Raw genomic sequence first — 17,961 nt, forward strand, 5'->3', positions numbered from 1 at the left:
TCTCCCCTCCCCCCTTTCCTGGAGGGCTCCATAGAGCAAAAGGGTGTGAGATGCATTAGCTTAAATGCTGGTTATGGAGATGGTTTATAGAGGAAAATGACCTGGAAAGCAGAACATTTGGGCTCGGAGTCTACCTCCACATGGATATGTGCCCCCTTGGCCAGGATTTCTCCTTTGCTGTTTCAGTTCCAAATCTTTGGACTAGAAATTTCCAAATTTTCTTTCAAAGCTAACTTCCAGTGAGCTTGAGCACTGTGGGGCAGAATTGGCCTTTTGGAGGTCGGATGGATTTTGTGCCTATGTGCCTTAAAAAAAGGCATTAAATTATTCCTACACCTCCTGACCTATGACCACTCTTTTTTTTTTTTTTTTTTTTTTTTAGCGTCTGTATTGGAGTATAATTGCTTTACAATGTTGTGTTAGTTGCTGCTGTATAACAAAGTAAATCAGCTATATGTATACATATATCCCCATATCTCCTTTGCTTCTCCCTCCCACCCTCCCCATCCCACCCCTTTAGGTGGACACAGAGCACTGAGCTGATCTCCCCGTGTTATGCTGTGCTATGCGGCTGCTTCCCACTAGCTATTTTACATTTGGTAGTGTATACATGTCCATGCCACTCTCTCACTTCGTCCCAGCTTACCCTTCTCCCCCCCTGTGTCCTCAAGTCCATTCTCTACATCTGTGTCTTTATTCCTGTGTGACCACTCTTATAGATCTTATTTCCGAGGGGTTGGGGAGTGGGAGGTGGGAGATGGGGAGGAGTAGGAGGGACAGGGCAGAGAGAGGATGCGGGGGAGGGGGCACCAGCCTGGCGTTGTACCTTTGGAAATCAAACCAGGTCACAAGTCGCTAAGGTTCTTCCGTCATCTCCGGATGCCCTAGCATTCCCCGTTCTCTAACAAATCAGCCAAGTTTTTCTTTCCTCCCCTTTCACGTGGGCTCCTTTCCACCCCCAAGCTCCCTCTCCCGACAGTGACCCCATTGGAGGAGCTAGCAGATTCGTCGCAGCCTTTATCTGGCCTGAAAGCTGCGCCCGGGGTAGGGCAGGCAGCCAGCAGGACTCCGAAGGCCGCCTCGCTCCAAGAAGTGGTGCTGGCGCGCGCCCTGGTGGAAACTGCGGGTGCTTGATTCCGACTCTGCCCCCAGGCCCAAAGCCTTCCGGGTCATCTAGGAGCCTCCGCCCCTTGAGACCGACTTTACCCGAAGCGGAGGCAGTGGCGCCCCTGACTAGGCTGCGGATCTTGGAGGGAGAGAGGGTGAGGGGCATACAGTATTGGGGAAGCGAGAAACTGGCAGACAGAAGAGTGGCGTGCGACTCTTGGAGAGGGGTGGGGCAGCGAGGGAGACGCTCCCGCGACTGCCCTGAAGGGTCAGGACTTCTGGTAGAGCACGGCCCTCGGAGCATGCAGTCTGCGCCCGTCTGCTGACTCCCAAGCCTGGAGCCTGGGGAGAGAGTGGGCGTCTCCGTCGCGCACGCCGGGCATCGAGTGTGCGTGCGGTGCTGAGCGTCCAAAACCCGACGGCAGTGTCTTCCCTGAGTGTCTGCACGTGTTGGGAGAGGGGCTCCCTAGGACTGCGCCCCGCTCAGGATAATGGAGAGGTGGCACGAGAGGCACACACTCATCTCCACCTCTCCCCAGATGGCATCGTGGAGCCCTGACACCCCATGTTCCTGCGACTGCTTTGTCTCGGTGCCCCCGGCCTCAGCCATCCCAGCTGTGATCTTTGCCAAGAACTCTGACCGGCCCCGGGAAGAGGTGCAGGAGGTGGTGTTTGTACCGGCAGGCACTCACGTCCCTGGGAGCCGGCTCCAGGTGGGTTAGGCCTTATAGGGTGCTGGGAGTTGTGGCAGAACTAGGCATTCTTCTAAGACCTTCCTCCTCTGCTCCCCCCACCTGGGAAGCTGCCAGATGTGGTGAAATGAGCATGAGCTTTGAGTCTACCGACCGGAACCTAACCTATTATTTAGCCTCTGTCGACCTCAGTTCCCTCATCTGTAAAATGGGAATAATAAGACCTTCCGCGAAGGGCTGTGTAAGGTGACGGGCATAAGTGCCACCACTTTATAGGTACCTCCTCCTTTCTGAGTGGACTCTCCCTTTCTCCTCCCTTATCTCCAGTGCACCTACATTGAGGTGGAACAGGTGTCGAAGACCCATGCTGCGATCCTGAGCCGCCCTTCTTGGCTGTGGGGGGCTGAGATGGGCGCCAATGAGCATGGTGTCTGCATTGGCAACGAGGCGGTGTGGACCAAGGAGCCAGTTGGGACAGGGGAAGCTCTGCTGGGCATGGATTTACTCAGGTGTGGACCCTTCCTCCCTCATCCCCTCAATACACCAGAAATCTGGGGCTGAGTACTGACCCAGGCCATCCTCCTTGCCCTGCCCCCAAGCCTGGTTCACAAGCGCCTCCCCCTTTCTGCCCACCTTGTCATCATCTCCAGGGAGGCTGCCCCTGCCCCGCCCCTCTCTTGGCCCCATCTCCACAGTCTGGTAAGGAGCTCCCAAGTGTGGCCATCTCTGGGCTTCTGCTGGCCCAGAAATAGAACAGTGGTTTAAAATTTTTTTCAATAGAAGTAAAATTTTTTTCAAATGAAATCTCAGGGAGAAGTTTGATTTGTAAAACCACTAAACATGGAGCAGCTCTGATTGAAGAGGTTGGAGGGCTCAGGGCACTTCTTTCTCCAAGAATATATTTCAATCCTTTTCATGAACCCCTTAGAGCACAGCTTGAAAACCACTGGCCTATATGTGCTTAATACAACCGATGTTGGCTGATTTTCTCTGTGACTTGGGCCTGTCACCAAACCTCTCTGGGCCTCTTCTGTCCACTGAAGCTCTGCCACCAGCCACTGATACCCCATCGCCCTCTGTCCCCTGGACTTTCTTTGTGCCAGGCTGGCTTTAGAACGGGGCAGCTCAGCCCAGGAGGCGTTGCACGTGATCACAGGCTTGCTGGAGCGCTACGGGCAGGGGGGCAGCTGCTGGGAGGACCCCATGCCATTCTGCTACCACAACACCTTCCTGTTGGCCGACCGGACTGAGGCATGGGTGCTGGAGACGGTGGGGAGGCTGTGGGCTGCGCAGAGGATCCAGGGTGAGTGGCCTGGCGCTGGGGCCTGCCTCCCAGAGGTGTTCCCCTTTTGGGGTGGGAACAGTGCTGGGGGCAGGGAAGGCCCGATCCAGGAGCAAATGTCTCGGGTGGTGGGGGCATCCAGGGAGATGGGAAATGAGTCCACTCAGGAACTTATCCTCCCCCCTCACTTGGTTGAGTCCTCTTGTGCTCCACCCTGCCGCTTCCTCTGGGGTGCCTTCCTGGACTTCCTGGTGGCCAGGTTTCTCCCTTAAACGCAAGCAGGTTCCTCTTCTTGATGCTCACCACAGGTGCAAGCTCACAGTAATTTCTGTGATCGGTTTGTCTGTTCCCTTCACCACCGTGTTCTCAGCACCTAGCTGAATGCCTGGCACAGGACAGGGGCTTAACGATAAACGAGCGACTCCCCATCTCCTCCACAGAGGGGGCCCACAACATCTCCAACCAGCTGAGCATCGGCACGGACATCTCAGCAGAACACCCTGAGCTCCGGCCCCACGCCCGGGCCCAGGGCTGGTGGGGTGGGCAGGCTGCCTTTGACTTTGCCCAGATCTTCTCCCTGACCCAGCAGCCTGTGCGCATGGAGGCTGCCAAGGCCCGCTTCCGGGCCGGGCGGGAGCTGCTGCAGCAACGGCAAGGTCAGTGAGTGGATGGGGTGGGGGCCGGCCTCCCTCCCCTCCCACAGCTTCAGGGGGCTTAGTCTGAGGCCAGAGGGCCCCCTTCTGCCCTGGCAGGGGGCATCACGGCAGAGGTGATGATGGGCATCCTCAGGAGCAAGGAGAGTGGCATCTGTATGGACTCTGGAGGCTTCCGCACCACGGCCAGCATGGTGTCCGTGCTGCCCCAGGACCCCACACAGCCCTGTGTCCACTTCCTCACTGCCACACCAGACCCGTCCCGGTGAGAGGGTGGGGAAGGCTGGGGAGAACGGGCCAGGCAGGGGAGACGGAAGGGGGCGATAGCCCTCAGTCCTTCCATCCCTGTCCCATCAGGTCAGTGTTCAAACCTTTCATCTTTGGTGTGGGAGCGGCCCAGGTCCCCCAGGTGCTGTCCCCCACTTTTGGAGCACAGGACCCTGTTCGGAGCCTGCCTCGATTCCAGACTCAGGTGGATCGCCGGCACGCCCTCTACCGCGGACACCAGGTGGCCCTGGGGCTGATGGAGAGTGAGCAGGTAACCCCCAGGGAATCCCCCACCCCCAGCTGGGACTCTGGAAACGTGAGGGGACCTGGGAGTGGAGGAAAGACTGCAGAGCTGGGGAGAGGAGTCTCTCCCTTCAGAGCCAGCTGTCCAGGAGAATGTTGGGTGCTCTGTCCTTTCTCCTGCTTCTGTGAGACGGCAGCCACGCCCCCCTTCCGGAGGGAAGCCGGTCCCAGGGACTCAGCGCTACCTCTCCCGGGCAGGATCGGGGGCAGCAGCTCCGGCAGAAGCAGCGGGACCTGGAGCAGGAAGGCCTGGAGGCTGTGCGGGGGCTGCTGGCCAGGGAGTGGGCCCCACCCCCCCAGGAGCTGGGCGGCCTCTTCCAGGCCTTTGTGGAGAAGGAGAGCCGGGCATATGCCTGAGCCCGGCTCCTCCCGGCTCGGCCTGGGGTGCAGCAGGCTGCAGTGGGCACAGGACCCCTGGAGTAGAGGGACAGAGCAACCCCTTCACCCCCTCCGCCTTGTTTTGAGTGGCCGGGTCGGCCTTTGCCTTAATAAATGTGTTCTATTTCCTCGTTCAGTGTCCAGGGCCAGTGGGGGTGGGAGAGCCGAGAGAGGGCAAAGGGCAGCCCTGAGGTGGCTGCAGGGCCTCTGGGTGCCTTGCTGGGCGGTGCATTCTTCTGACTTGGTGAAGGTCTTGGGGGGGCCTGTGGGGAGAGGAGGTGGCCCCCAGGCGTGTGGGTGTGTGTACACGGAGGAGCATGCGTGCCCGGCACAGCACGTGGCTGCTGCGTGGGGAGGATTAGAACCACGGCTTTTTGGTCCTTGACTTGAACCTCGGAAGGGCACTCCCTAGGTGGGGCGGAGAGATGTGTGCACCGCGAGATGGCCTGAGACGGGGTGCCAGTCCCTTGGGTAGTTCCTGCAAGATCCTATTCTTTAGAATCAGGCTCTGTATTCCTGCCATTGTTTCTGGGTGCTTTTACTGACAGCTTCCCCTGAGATTCCCCCAAGTGACACGGAAGACACATGCAGGGCCTGGAGATACTTTATTGGGGACAGGCTCCTGCCACAGGCGAGGGCTCTGAGGGGGAGGGGAGACCCACTCCACTCCTCGTACCCCCGTGTTCCTGGGGCTTTGCTGATAGCGATGGGCTGCACTTCACTTCTTGATTCTTTTGGTCACAGTTTTGGTCGTGCTGGGGGCCCCAGCCGGAGAGGCCTTGGCGGCTGCGGCCACTCTTGACCCCCTCCCCTGCCTGAACAGTGCTTTCCTGGCTCCTGGAAGCCAGAAGGCATGGTTTCTTGGTGGCAGAGGAGGCTTGTGGCAAGGAGACGGGCTCCGGGGATGTCTCCTTCCCTTGCCTGGGAGTGACGGAAGGGCTTCTGTCCCTGGCCATGGGTGCCCCTGGCAGCAGTGGGGGGTCGGCGAGGGCGGGCCGCGTCTCCACCCTCAGTAGGTGCTCCAGCAGGGCTGTCCACTGCCTGTGCTCCTGGTGCCTGCTCATCTCCTGCCCCAGCTCCTTGAGGAAGCCTGTGAGGGGCCAGGACGGAGGGTGGCGGATGGAGCCCCGGGCTTAGCAGGAACAAACTCTCCCCTAGCATCCCTAATGGGGAGGAGCCTAAGATGGGGTGGGGAGGACGAGTCACCTGCATGCCCAGACTGGTCTGGCCCTGGGACCCCTTCCCCAGACACCACCGCTGTCTTAGCTTCTCCCAGATCCCACAGGGCGGGGGTGTGCTCTGGGGAGGCTGCAAGCCTTGGAAAGCAGGGTCACCTCGCTCTGAGCAGAACGGGCCTCTCAGCTCTGGGAACTCCTCGTCCTCATCGCTTGAGGCTTTATCCTCCTCGTCCGAGGTCCAGCGCTCTGCCACAGGCTGCCTGTCTAGATCCAGGAGCAGTGGCAGGGCTTCTGTCACCAGTTTCCTGCAGGGCAGAAAGAACAGAGGCTACCACCCAGGAGGGCACGCCTGGGTGTGGCGCCTGGGAGGATGCACAGACACAAGCCACAGCAACCACAGCAGGAGGGGAGGTGTTCTGGAGCTGGAAGATAGGCCTGTGGTCGGGCCAACCAGCTGAGGGCAGGCCCCAAGTGGAGTTATGGGCGGCGGAGGCCAAAGGGCGCCAACTTGAGCTGGAGTGAGGGTGGAGAAGGTGCCAGGGACGGTGCCCCCAGGTTTGCAGGCCATCACCCCTCTCTTCCCACCTTCACTTCCTCCTCACCTGTAGCCATCCTGGTTGGTGCAGCTGTTTCCAGTCAGGTTGAGGATGAGAAGGCTCTCGGGGAATTCATCTGCACACAGCAAAGAGAGGAATAACGAGGTTCTCACACCCACCTTCCTGTCTAAAGCCACTGCCTCTTTGCACAGCCCCCCAGACCCCCGGAGGATGTGCCGATAGGCAAGCACAGGGAGGGAGGGCACCACCGGGAGTTATTCCATGAGCCAGGGCAAGGGCGTTCCTACCCAGCTTCAGTATTTCTATCAGGTTCTCAGAAAGGTCCAGAAACTGGAGGTGTGGGAGGTCGCGGAGGTTTTCCACCTGCCTGATTCGGTTTCCTGCCAGAGACAGGAAGCTGTAGGGGAAGGGAGGGGGAGAGACAGCTGAATCACAGAACAGCTGAAGCGGGGGACGGGGGCACCAGGCGTCCGGGGCCCCCCTGGCTAGGCAGCCGGATGATGAGTGGGGACACATGGCCTTCTGGGGTGAGGGAAGCAGAGCTAGGCTTGCAGGGTCCTCAGCTGACCAGCAGCTGGGCTTGGGGAGATCTGAGCCAGTTCTTTGAGGTATTACCAGGTTCCTCCCCTTCATCCTCCCTCTTCTTCCCTCCCCCCACCCAGCCTGAGCCCTGGCACCACGTACCGTAAGGAGGGGACGCAGGCCAGGTTCTCAATTCGCTCGATCTTATTCTGCAGGAAGAGACCGAGTTGGGGAAACCAAGCTGAAGTCAGCTGAATGGGGGGCCTCTTAAAGGGACAAAGCCCCAAGACCATGTCTACTCTTGAGGCTGGAGATCTGGCACTTTGGGAATGATCACCCCTCTTCTTGAACTGGTTGTCACTACCTTGGGATGATTTGCTTTCTCCAGGTGGATGGTTGAGGGCATAAACTTGGGGCTGGGCTAAACTTGATAAGTACCCTGATCACCCCACAACCAAAGAGTGACCTGGACATCAGAGAAGGAAACCAAGGGGAAACAGGGAAAGGGAAAAGGCTTTGGTGGTGGATTACACACATGGAGGGGACAGTGTACCTATACTACTTTGGTCTGTCAAGTTTCTGTGGGGAAAGTTTAAGGGATCTGGGTATATTCAACCTGAGAGAGGCTGGAGATCAACCAACCACCCACCCCCACTACCACCACCACCAAAAAGCCTTCAAGGTTCTGAAGGATGCAGAGGAATCTCGTGGTTCCTTCTTCCTTTTCTTCAAAACAGGAAATGGACTTGAGCTATATAACATGAGAGATTTGGGGCAGACACCAAGAAGGACTTCTAGAACAAGAGAGGTGTCTGACAAAAAAACAGTGACTCAAGAGCATAGTCAGCATCTCTTTTGGGTGGATTGGTCTTTCAATTCAAGATAATTCCTGATTCATCTGGAAACAGTTTCTATGAAGGTCTGCCTGCCTGAACACCAGTAAATGGGCAAGATGCCCTGGTTGGCTCCTTTCAGATTAGACAGACATGGCCCACAGGGGATGGAGTCCTCTCCACAGGGAGGAGGAAGGGCAGGAGGCAGGAAGTTACCCCTTGCAGATAGAGGCTGTGAAGATTCTGGAGGCCCTCTAGGTTCCTGATAGTGGTAATTCCCTCCCGGTCCAGGCGGACAGTCTGCAGTTCAGCAAGCGTGTGGAACCTGCACAAATGGTCAGCGGGGTTGGCTAACAGTGCCACTTCTGTGGTCTCTTAGGAGGAAGATGGAGGGGAGGGTGTTTCAAGGAGGGGGTGGATGGCTCAGTGACTGATCAGATGTCAGGGACACCTGCTTGACTCATGAGGCGGGGTCTAGATCGGGAACCTGGGTTGACTTGGAGACCTGGGTATCTTGTCAGTAGCACTGGGAGGGATAAGAGTGAGAGGTGAGTAAGGGTCCTTGGACTGGGAAACTGGGTGATGGCAGCTTATGGTTCCTGCAGAGGCAGGGGAAGACTTCCTCCAGCCAGCTTGGGTAGGGGAGGCAGGGGCTGGGACAGAGAGGAGACAATCTCTGCAGGAAGATCCTTCCTCACCTCCCTTCTGAGTGGTCCCGGAGGGAAGATCACTTGTTCCACCCACCCATTCATTAATCCCAAAACATTTACTAAGTGCCCATTAGAGACAAATGAGAGAGTCCCTGCCCATCACTACTAGGGAAGCTGGCCAAACATCTATGACAAGTGGATGACAGAGGCATGTGCAAGGGACTAAGGGAGTCCATGGATTATACACTGAATTCAGATTGGGGTGTTCAGGGAATGCTTCCTGGAGGAGGTGACATATGAGTAGGAGTTAGCCAGGAAGGTGAGGGGGGATAAGGAGAAGGCATTTCAAGCAGAAGGTATAGTATGTGCGAATCCAGACTCTCTTGAACTTTAATGTGCCCATGAATCCCTTAGGGGGTCTTGTTAAAGTTCAGATTCTGATTCAGTAGGTGGGCCTGAGATTCTTCATTTCTAACAAGCTCCTAGGTGATGCAGATGCTGCCCACCCGTCCCAGCACCACTCTGAGTAGCAAGGTGCTAAGATGTGAGAACACGGGGTCTTAGAGAAATCACACACTTAACGGAGAGTGGCAAGAAATAAGGCTGAAAAGGCAGCAGAGGTCAACTGAGGCTAAGGTGTTTGGATTTTATTCTGGAGGTACCAGGGAGTCAAGGAAGGTTCTATCAGATTTGTCATTTAAAAGGATCACTCTGGCAACAGTATAGGGTGCCTGGACTGGGGGTAGAGAGACTAATTAGGAGTTTGTTGAGAGGTGATGACTTATTTAAGACCCTTACTTAAAGCAATTGAGTGGGCATGGTGAAAAAGAAATAGAATGAAAAAAAAAAAAGAAATAGAATGAATTTTAAGGAGGGAGAATAGGTTGGACATTGCCACTGACTGAATGTGTGGAGTTAAGTAAAGAGAGGGACAAAGAAAGATAAGTTGACAAATTAGTAGAGCTCAGGGCACTGGTCATCCTGTGTGTTTCAATCTTCCAGCACCCCTTTCCTCTCTCATGCACTCACATCTTCTCTGACAAGTCCTCATCCTCAGGGAAGGCCAAGTTCCGCTTAGTGATAAGGGCTTCAGTAATGCACACACCGCCTTCCTCTGGACTCTGGGCAGGCTTAGCTGTGAAAAGAAGGGTCCAATTGTTACATTTCCTTATTCTTGGAGGCCTGACTCTACTGTTAGTCAATTGTTCTACCCAACATCCCACCTCCCTACTCACCTCCAGGCATGATCTAAAAGCTGCTGGCTTGGGGAGGGATTGGAACGAAGAGGAGCAGAGCAGCTTGGACAGCCCTGGGAATGGAGGAACCCAGGATGGTATGAGGAGAGAGAAGCTCAGAGAATTGGGGGACAAAGGAAAGGGGTTGATTCAGGGCAAATTGTTGGGGTGGCATAGAAGACGAAAGCAAATCGAAGTGGAGGGTCTGGAGTTTGAGGGGTGTATAGGGGCTTTACTGGCCGCCTACAGGGGGCTTGTAGGTAGATGGTGGCGCGTGCGGTTGGAAAGAGCGGTTGGAGGAGTCTAGCGTCGTTGCTAGGAGACTGGACGCCAGATGGGTCATCCGGGAGGGCGGGCTCGCCGGTGCCGGGCTCGGCGCATTCGTGTTGCTGCTCCAGCCGGCGGCTCCGCCCTCCGCTTCCGGCCCCGGGACTACCCACAATCCTTAGCTCCTTCCGTCTCGCTAGGCTCCCGGTCGTTCTTCCGGTGGCGATGGCTGCGGCCGTGGCTGGGATGCTGCGAAGGGGTCTCCTGCCCCAGGCGGGTAAGGAGCGGCCCACGTCTTCTCGGCGCGTTCCGGCCGATGCTCTCTACTCGTCTCCCTCCTCTACTACTAATCCCCTCCCGAAATCTCTGATCCCAGACACCTCCTGATGACCCCTGACCCCAGCTAGATCGCCGGCCTCCTTCCCCCATCTAATTTCCTGTGAGTCCAGACTCTAGTAATAACGACAACACAGCAAAAACGTCAGCGACAACCACAGTATTTATTCTCGACGCCCCAGTCCCCCTGCCTTGTTTGGGGTTTCTCTGGCCCCCCACCCAGCTCTTTCTGCCTCCAGAGATTCCTTAAGGTCTCAGCTTAAATGTCATCTCAGGCCTTCCCTCGCCACCCTCCGCAAAGGGTTAAATTTCCCCTGTTAAATCTGTATCTCTCACCCTGTTTACTGACCCCTTCGCCTTATCACAATCTGTAATTTAGCATTTGTTTTATTTGTTGTTTTCTCTATTAGACTTTAAACTCCATAATGGCAGAACCCATGTTCATTCAGCATAGCCAGCATGTGGCATGGTGCCTGACATTAATAGGCATGCTATAGATATTTGTTGAATGCATGATTTTAAGTACGTAATATAGGTCAGGCACAGTGATAAGTACTTTACATGTATTATTTCATTTAAACTTTAAAGCGTCCTTTGAAGAAGGCATTATCTTCCCCTCTTTACAGATGAAGAAACTCAAGTTTAGACCAGTTGAGTGACTGGTCAAGGTCACAGCTAGTAAGTGGCAGAAGAGAGATTAAAATCTGGTTCCATGTGTGTCAATTATATCTCAATAAAACTGCAAAAATTTTTGAAAAATCTTGTTCCATCTGATCTAACTTAACAGGTTTTGTGGCCACTGGCAAGAAAACCTCTCACTTAAGCAAATCTCCATGCTCTCTGACTGTTAGAGCCACCTTCTGGCTGCACCTTTCTCTGAGCTCCCATTCCGGCCTTGGGAAGGGCTGAAAGTGGGAAGCTCTAGCTTGGGTCCTTTTGTTGAGCATGAAGCGGTTACCTTGGCTTAGGGCTTTCAAGTGGCTCCCTTGCCTTCTGAGGGGTGCTCTCCAGCAATGCCTGTAAACAAGAAGTGTAGAGAGGAGGGAGACTTGTTTGGGGGAGCTGTGAGGACAGTATAACTTTTCCCTCTTGCTTCAAATCATGGGGGAAGGAGCAATGCTTAGAGCAGTGGTTCTCACACTTAAGCCAGCATCAACATCACCTGGAGGGCTTGTTAACACTGTTTTCTGGGCTCCGCTCCAGAGCTACTGACTCAGTAGATCTAGAACGGGGCCCGAGAACTTGATTTTCTAACAAGTTCCTGGGTGATGCTGATGTTGGGTTGGGGAGGGGTGGTGGTGGTGCACACTTTGAGAACCACTGGCTTACAGCAGGGGTTGGCAAACTATGGTAGGGCTGGTCACCATCTTTCCTACATAGTTGTATTGGAACACAGCTACATCTGTTTGTTTACATATTGTCTATGGCTACTTCCATCATACAGTGGCAGAGTTGAGTAGTAGCGATAGGCCATATGGCTCTCAGACTTAAAATTTTTGTTTGGTCATTTAAGAAAACGTTTGCCCAGCTCTCTCCTCCTTTTTAAAATGTATTCAAAATACTTTCTCCTTTGTTCTCATTTTTTCCTTATCTCTGTGCATAAAGAGCTGGAGAAATGGGCGCCTCCAAGGATCAAGCACCTGAGCTAAGGTCACCAATTAAAGAGAAGAGAAGTTTCGGGGATTCAGGCTTTCTAGCAGAGTTCCTTGTCCCACTCAGTGCTGAGGCTAGCTCTGTGAACTCTGGTTGTCTGTGCCTAGGGGGTGGGTTTTGTCCATCTGGTGCAGACTGAGAGGCTGCTTCTCACCATATGGCCGTTTCTTCTCCCAGGCCAGCTGCCCACCCGCCAGCTTGTCCGCTATGGCTCCAAGGCTGTTACCCGTCACCGTCGTGTGATGCACTTTGAACGGCAGAAGCTGATGGCTGTGACTGAGTATATCCCCCCCAAACCTGCTGTCAACCCCAGATGCCTGCCGCCCCCTCCCAGACCCCCCCAGGAGGTAAGAAGCAGGCTGGGCATGTCGCCTGGTGGTGGGATGGTGGATTAAAGTGATCTTGTCTCTGTGGCCGTAATGAAGTAGCACTCCAGGACATGGTCATCCATGTCATTGCCTCCCCACTCTGACCCTGTGGTCCAGATACTTTCAAATGAAATCTGCACTTGATTCTGCGTCAGCTTTTTGGGCTCTGTGTTTGGACAGGGCTCCCAGATTTCCTTCATTCTTGTCTCCAGAAACGTGTGTGTGAAAGCTGTCCACACAGGCGGAGGTAGGAGAGAGCATCGCTCCCGTCTTGAAGCTTCCATGTTTTCTTAGAGGAACAATACGAGGTGTTTTGTCCTTGAAAAAGGACAGAAAGACCAGTGGAGAATTGGTAACTTCATGGTGGTTCTCAGCTCCACAAGTTCTCAACTTTGAGAAACACTGTCTTGAGAAAATGAAGTCTTGTGCTGTGAAAATACCTCCATTTTGAATTAACATTGCAAAAGAGTAATCTTGTATTTATAATTGGTAAAATAATTCAGCATGAGTACAGTGTCAGGGATAATTAAATGATTTTGACAGTATTATTATCAAAGTAATGTTCGCTGGGTCAGACTGCTGTCCAGTTCAAGGGGACTGAGCGTTCTCAGGTTTTAAAAACACTGCTCTAGGGAATTTCCTGGCAGTCCAGTGGTTAAGACTCCACGGTTTCACTGCCGAAGGCCCGGGTTCAATCCCTGGTCAGGAAACTGAGATCCCACAAGCCACACGATGCAGCCAAAAAGAATAATAACAAAAATTTTAAAATATATATTTATTTACTTATTTAGGCTGCACCTTGTCTTTGTTGCGGCACGTGGGATCTTCCTTGCAGCATGTGGGCTTCTTTAGTTGCGGCATGTGGATCTCTTAGTTGGCCGCATGCATGCAGGATCTGGTTCCCCGACCAGGGATCAAACCCAGGCTCCCTGCATTGGGAGTGCAGAGTCTTACCCACTGGACCACCAGGGAAGTCCCAATAAAAATTTTTTTTTTTTAATTTAAAAAAAAACCCTTGTGTCGAGGGCTGACTTTCAATACCAATAAAATTTTTAAAAATTAAAAAAATAAAAACACTGCTGTAAAGCCTGTGGTTATCAAATGGAAATGAAAGGATGGAGTGGGAGATAGAACATGTCTCTGAGAGTCAGGGGCCCAACTCTCCTGCCTGTACCCTGATCTTCGTTAGGGCATCACTGGAAGCTCCAGCGCCTGTCCCTGAGGGAGTAAGGGGTGTAAGGAGAAGGGGCATTTTACGTCCCCTTGGTCCTCCCTTTCTGACTGCAGGAGACAGGCCTCGTCCGGCTCCTCCGTCAGGAGATAGCAGCAGTTTTCCGAGACAACCGAATGATAGCTGTCTGCCAGAATGTGGCTCTGAGTGCGGAGGACAAGCTTCTCATGCGGCACCGGCTGCGGAAGCACAAGATCCTGATGAAGGTCTTCCCCAACCAGGTAGAGAACAGCCCCCTGGCGTGGGTTGCCGTATTCCCCTCCCCCACCCCCATCTCAGACCCCAGCATCTCTCCCAAGATACGGCACTCCCGACTCCTGCCTGCCACGGCAGCCCTCCAGTCCGGGGCCTAATCTGTGATTAGGGTTTGAGGAGACGCTCGGCTTGAGCCCTCAGCCTGGTGTGGCCTGTGACCAAGGTGGGTGACTCCTTCTCCTACTCGACCCCAGTAAGCCCTTCTTTCTTGCTGTTCCAGATCCTGAAGTCCTTCCTGGAAGATTCCAAGTACCAAAATTTGTTGCCCCTTTTTGTGGGGCACAACCTGCTGCTGGTCAGTGAAGAGCCCAAGGTCAAGGAGATGGTGCGAATCTTGAAGAGTGTGCCTTTCCTGCCGCTGTTGGGTGAGCACGCACCCCTGCCAGTTGGGGGTGAGGGTGAAGGGGAGTGGGTGCTAGAGCAGCCTGGTGCCATCTTCAAGGCTTGTGTGGGTAAAACTGTGGACATGCTTGGAGGGGACACCCTCTCACGATGGAGCCTGCATCAGTAGCACCATTTGATGAGGGCTGCTTGTGTGTGTCACTCCACAGAGGGAAAGTTCAGACACCTTGAGTCTAGTAAGGGGGTAGTGGGTGTTGAAACCCACAAAGACAAAGATACTTAAAACAGACAGCCCGGGCTTCCCTGGTGGCGCAGTGGTTGAGAATCTGCCTGCCAATGCAGGGGACACGGGTTCGAGCCCTGGTCTGGGAAGATCCCAAATGCCGCAGAGCAACTAGGCCCGTGAGCCACAACTACTGAGCCTGCGCGTCTGGAGCCTGTGCTCCGCAAAAAGAAAGGCCGCGATAGTGAGAGGCCCGCGCACCGCGATGAAGAGTGGCCCCCACTTGCCACAACTAGAGAAAGCCCTCGCACAGAAACGAAGACCCAACACAGCCATAAATAAATAAATAAATAAACCCCAAAGTTAAAAGAAACAAACAGCCCAAGTGAAGGGTGCTGAGGGACAGTGAGCAATGTTTCCTAGACTCCCCTGAGGCCGAGAATCCCTGGAGGTGCTTCTTGCAGAGAATACTGATTTCACAGGTCTGTGTTGGGGGGCAGGAATCCGTGTTTATAATACAGACTCTCCCACCCCGCGCCCCCGCCCCAAACACACACTCCATGGTTTTTCAAGGAAGTTTAGGAAACAGTGACTTAGTGGGGGTTGGACCAGGTAGATGTATTATGTAAGGGTTTTCTAGGGAAGAGTTAGGAAGGAAGGGAGGGGATTGATCTGAAACAGTGGGAATGGGGCAGGGCACAAGTGGGAACCAGATTTGGGGGAAGGCTGGGAGGTAGAAAAGGGCAATGGAGAGCAAATTCCTAGGGTTGGACCATTGTTTTTGGAGAAGAAAAGCATTTGTGGGAGCCTTGCTGATCCTGTGTTCTTCCAGGTGGCTGCATTGATGACACCATCCTCAGCAGGCAGGGCTTCGTCAACTACTCCAAGCTCCCCAGCCTGGCCCTGGTGCAGGGGGAGCTGGTAGGAGGACTTACCCTCCTCACGGCCCAGACCCACTCCCTACTTCAGCACCAGCCCCTCCAGCTGACTGCCCTGCTGGATCAGTACGTCAGACAGCAACACGAGGAGGACCCTGTCGTGCCAGCCAGTGGGCAGCCGGATCCTCCCGACCCTGTTCCGGACTCGTAGCCAGCCTCTTGTACCCAGCCTGCCCATAAATACACTCTGCCCGTTGGCTGTCGGAGATACGGGGAACTTGGGGTGGGGAGTGGCGTTTGTTACCTGGCTTTCACTGACAAAGATCTCTTCTAGTACATGGCAACCCAGAGATGCAGAGGGATCCCGTTTCAGAATGGAGGCGGCTCGTAGTCACTGTCTTTGTCCCTAGTTTTCCCAACTTGGGACCTGATAGCAGCGGTCTCTTTCCGCTCTCCAGGTCCAAGGCGGAGAAGCCTTTGGTTTCTGTGTTCACTGTCCCTTGCTGCACGCGCCTCCCAGCCTATCCCCTCGTGGCTCCAATGTGCCAGAATAGCTCAACTGAGTAATTAGTTGCGCTGAGAGTGGCATCTATTGAGAGCCTACTATGCCAGGCTCCCTTTACATGTGCTAGATCCTGTATTTCTCACATGTTATCCCCATTTCACAGAGAGGAAGACTAAGGGGAGGAGAAGTTAAATAGCCCGCCCAAGGTCATGCTGTTGGTGAGAGGCAGCACAGGGACTGAACCAGGCTCTTCCTGCTCTGAAGATGCTGCCCTGGTTTTCTACACTAGAGCTTTTTCATTAGGGTCCCAAGTGTGCTTGGGTGTTAATTCTGCGCCCTCGGGGTGTGCCATGTCGTGGAAAAGTTGGGAGCACTGCTTTATGATAAAGTGAAATGCATTTTACTTACTGTGTTTTGCTGTTGACAAGCTTATCCTCCCTGTAGACTTATTCCCAAGGTCATCTCTGACTCACTTCCCTTCCTAGAAAATCCTTCCTCTTCCCATGTCCAAGCCTGTTACCTCCCTGTACCTGCTCCCACAAATGGCATTGCTTAAGTGCTTGTCCTTTTGAAGGCAGCTGCCCACTTTGTCCAGTATCTGACACATCCCAGGTGGTTCAAAACGAAAAAGCTGGAACTTCCCTGGTGGCGCAGTGGTTAAGAATCCGCCTGCCAATTCAGGGGACACGGGTTTGAGTCCTGGTCTGGGAAGATCCCACATGCTGCGGAGCAACTAAGCCCGTGTGCCACAACTACTGAGCGTGCACGCTAGAGCCCGTGCCACAACTACTGAGCCCACGTGCTGCAACTACTGAAGCCCGCGCACCTAGAGCCCGTGCTCCGCAACAAAAGAAGCCACTGCAATGAGAAGGCCGCGCACCGCAATGAAGAGTAGCCCCCGCTCGCCGAAACTAGAGAAAGCCCGCGTGCAGCAATGAAGACCTAACGCAGCCAAAAATAAAATAAAATAAACTTATGGAAAAAAAAAAAAAAGCTGAGGGAAAGCCAGGATTCTGTTTTAATAAGGGCGTCTGGGGACTCTCGAGTAGGAGGCCTCAACCAAGTCTCAGGGGACTGGAGGTTTTTAATGGAGAGGGGCTGTATGACTAGAAGCCTGCCCTTGTGCTTGATTGGCGCGCATTCCGGGTGGACACGGGTGATGCGGGGAGTTGGTTGTTGATCATTGCTCTGGGACTTGGAGCAGTGCCACAGCTTCCTTAGTCCTGGGCAGACACTGCTCTGGCAATGATGATCTGCAGCAGCTTTTCCTTCCCTGGTTCAGGACCAACTTTCCACAGTGCCCAGCTCTGTGCCATTCGCCCAGGGATGCTCAATCAATAGGAATTGAATTAAAAGGCCCCTGAGGCTCCTGGATGCCAGAGCTGGTCTGGCCAGTGCTGCCCAGTGCTCTTCCTGACTCCCAGAACCCTGCCAGGTGCTAACAACGCCCTGGGGTGGCAGGGACAGTGCTGAGGTTCTGAACGGAACGGAGAGCAGGCATCTCCTGAGAGATGTGTAAGCCAAGGCCCATGGGACAGCTGGTTGGGGAAGTGGCCTATGTCATATTGGGAATCAAAGAAGAACCTCGAATTGCATCCTTCGCCTGCTGGCGTTGCCTGAAGCCACAGCATTAAACCCATTTCTTTCCAGAAAGTGGCTGCACTGCACTTAAACCTGTCAGTCCAGTTCACATTCATTTGAATGAATTCTAGACCTTTCTCAAGAGCTAATTTTTAATTAGAATTGAGCAGCTGGACACAGTACTCCAGCAGAAGGGCAAAGGTATTCAGAAAGGGAGGCCGAGGGTACCAGAGTTGGCTCCAGCTAGCCTTTTAACAGCCAGGTGGTTACTGCCCCAGACTTGCTCCCGATCCAGACTTGGTAGGCTGGGGGGTGGGGGGTGTCTTACCACACAGGTGCTTCCGGCCCCCATGGGTCCTGACCTGGTGGGGCATCACCCCCAATGACAGCCTCACTGTGGCCCTCTCGAACTTTGCCCTGCTGACTGCCTTCGGCACTGTCAGTTGTGGTTCCCTAGGGGCATCCTTCCCTTCCCGTCAACCTGAAAGCTTTGCTGGCTCCAAATTCCACAATCTATTTTCAGATGTAAAACGAGAGGCAGGGGTTAATAAGGAAATGGCCTTGGGTACTAATTGGGGTCAAGGCCATGCTAGGATGAGCAAATTCTTTACCAGCACTAGCTTGGGGCTAGCAGCTCCCTAGTCCTCTGTGATCTATCTGGAACT

General features: G+C 54.1%; 3 protein-coding genes across 5 annotated transcripts; 2 read left to right on the forward strand and 1 right to left on the reverse strand.

Annotated features, from left to right (window-relative positions):
• Positions 1-1,176: 1,176 nt before the first annotated feature.
• On the forward strand, positions 1,177-4,813 carry SCRN2 (secernin 2). 2 transcript variants are annotated; one of them, XM_082373420.1, is made up of 8 exons: positions 1,177-1,262; positions 1,647-1,820; positions 2,127-2,308; positions 2,903-3,102; positions 3,522-3,737; positions 3,834-3,999; positions 4,092-4,272; positions 4,503-4,813. In XM_082373420.1, exons 2-8 carry the CDS (start codon positions 1,647-1,649, stop codon positions 4,659-4,661), a joined length of 1,278 nt encoding a protein of 425 aa, XP_082229546.1. In that variant the 5' UTR covers positions 1,177-1,262; the 3' UTR covers positions 4,662-4,813. The 2 variants fall into 2 exon arrangements, with proteins under 2 accessions (XP_082229546.1, XP_082229545.1); XM_082373419.1 differs by having other exon boundaries at positions 1,226-1,820.
• A 457-nt stretch (positions 4,814-5,270) lies between these two features.
• On the reverse strand, positions 5,271-9,977 carry LRRC46 (leucine rich repeat containing 46). Its single transcript, XM_082373423.1, is given in 9 exon segments — positions 5,271-5,502; positions 5,504-5,772; positions 6,017-6,165; positions 6,463-6,532; positions 6,705-6,814; positions 7,102-7,148; positions 7,989-8,097; positions 9,452-9,557; positions 9,658-9,977. Coding segments are annotated over 9 exon segments (972 nt in total). The 5' UTR covers positions 9,668-9,977; the 3' UTR covers positions 5,271-5,400.
• Positions 9,978-10,095: 118 nt separating this feature from the next.
• Positions 10,096-16,118, forward strand: MRPL10 (mitochondrial ribosomal protein L10). Of its 2 annotated transcripts, none has more exons than XM_082373421.1 (5): positions 10,096-10,201; positions 12,091-12,260; positions 13,569-13,733; positions 13,988-14,132; positions 15,165-16,118. In XM_082373421.1, exons 1-5 carry the CDS (start codon positions 10,150-10,152, stop codon positions 15,419-15,421), a joined length of 789 nt encoding a protein of 262 aa, XP_082229547.1. In that variant the 5' UTR covers positions 10,096-10,149; the 3' UTR covers positions 15,422-16,118. The 2 variants fall into 2 exon arrangements, with proteins under 2 accessions (XP_082229547.1, XP_082229548.1); XM_082373422.1 differs by lacking the exon at positions 10,096-10,201 and adding an exon at positions 10,209-10,363.
• Positions 16,119-17,961: the final 1,843 nt, after the last annotated feature.

This window comes from Balaenoptera borealis (genome assembly GCF_965194805.1).
Source record: "Balaenoptera borealis genome assembly, chromosome: 20".
In the NCBI taxonomy this organism is placed as follows: Eukaryota; Metazoa; Chordata; class Mammalia; order Artiodactyla; family Balaenopteridae; genus Balaenoptera; species Balaenoptera borealis.

Excerpts from the sequence above, each read along its gene's own strand:
- SCRN2 (XM_082373419.1), top strand. The coding sequence starts at position 1,599 with ATGGAGAGGTGGCACGAGAGGCACACACTCATCTCCACCTCTCCCCAG. Across the intron at positions 3,738-3,833 it reads GCTGCTGCAGCAACGGCAAG|GGGGCATCACGGCAGAGGTG; the intron begins GTCAGTGAGTGG and ends CTGCCCTGGCAG. Across the intron at positions 4,000-4,091 it reads GCCACACCAGACCCGTCCCG|GTCAGTGTTCAAACCTTTCA; the intron begins GTGAGAGGGTGG and ends CTGTCCCATCAG.
- MRPL10 (XM_082373421.1), top strand. The coding sequence starts at position 10,150 with ATGGCTGCGGCCGTGGCTGGGATGCTGCGAAGGGGTCTCCTGCCCCAG. Across the intron at positions 10,202-12,090 it reads GGGTCTCCTGCCCCAGGCGG|GCCAGCTGCCCACCCGCCAG; the intron begins GTAAGGAGCGGC and ends TTCTTCTCCCAG. Across the intron at positions 12,261-13,568 it reads CTCCCAGACCCCCCCAGGAG|GAGACAGGCCTCGTCCGGCT; the intron begins GTAAGAAGCAGG and ends TTCTGACTGCAG.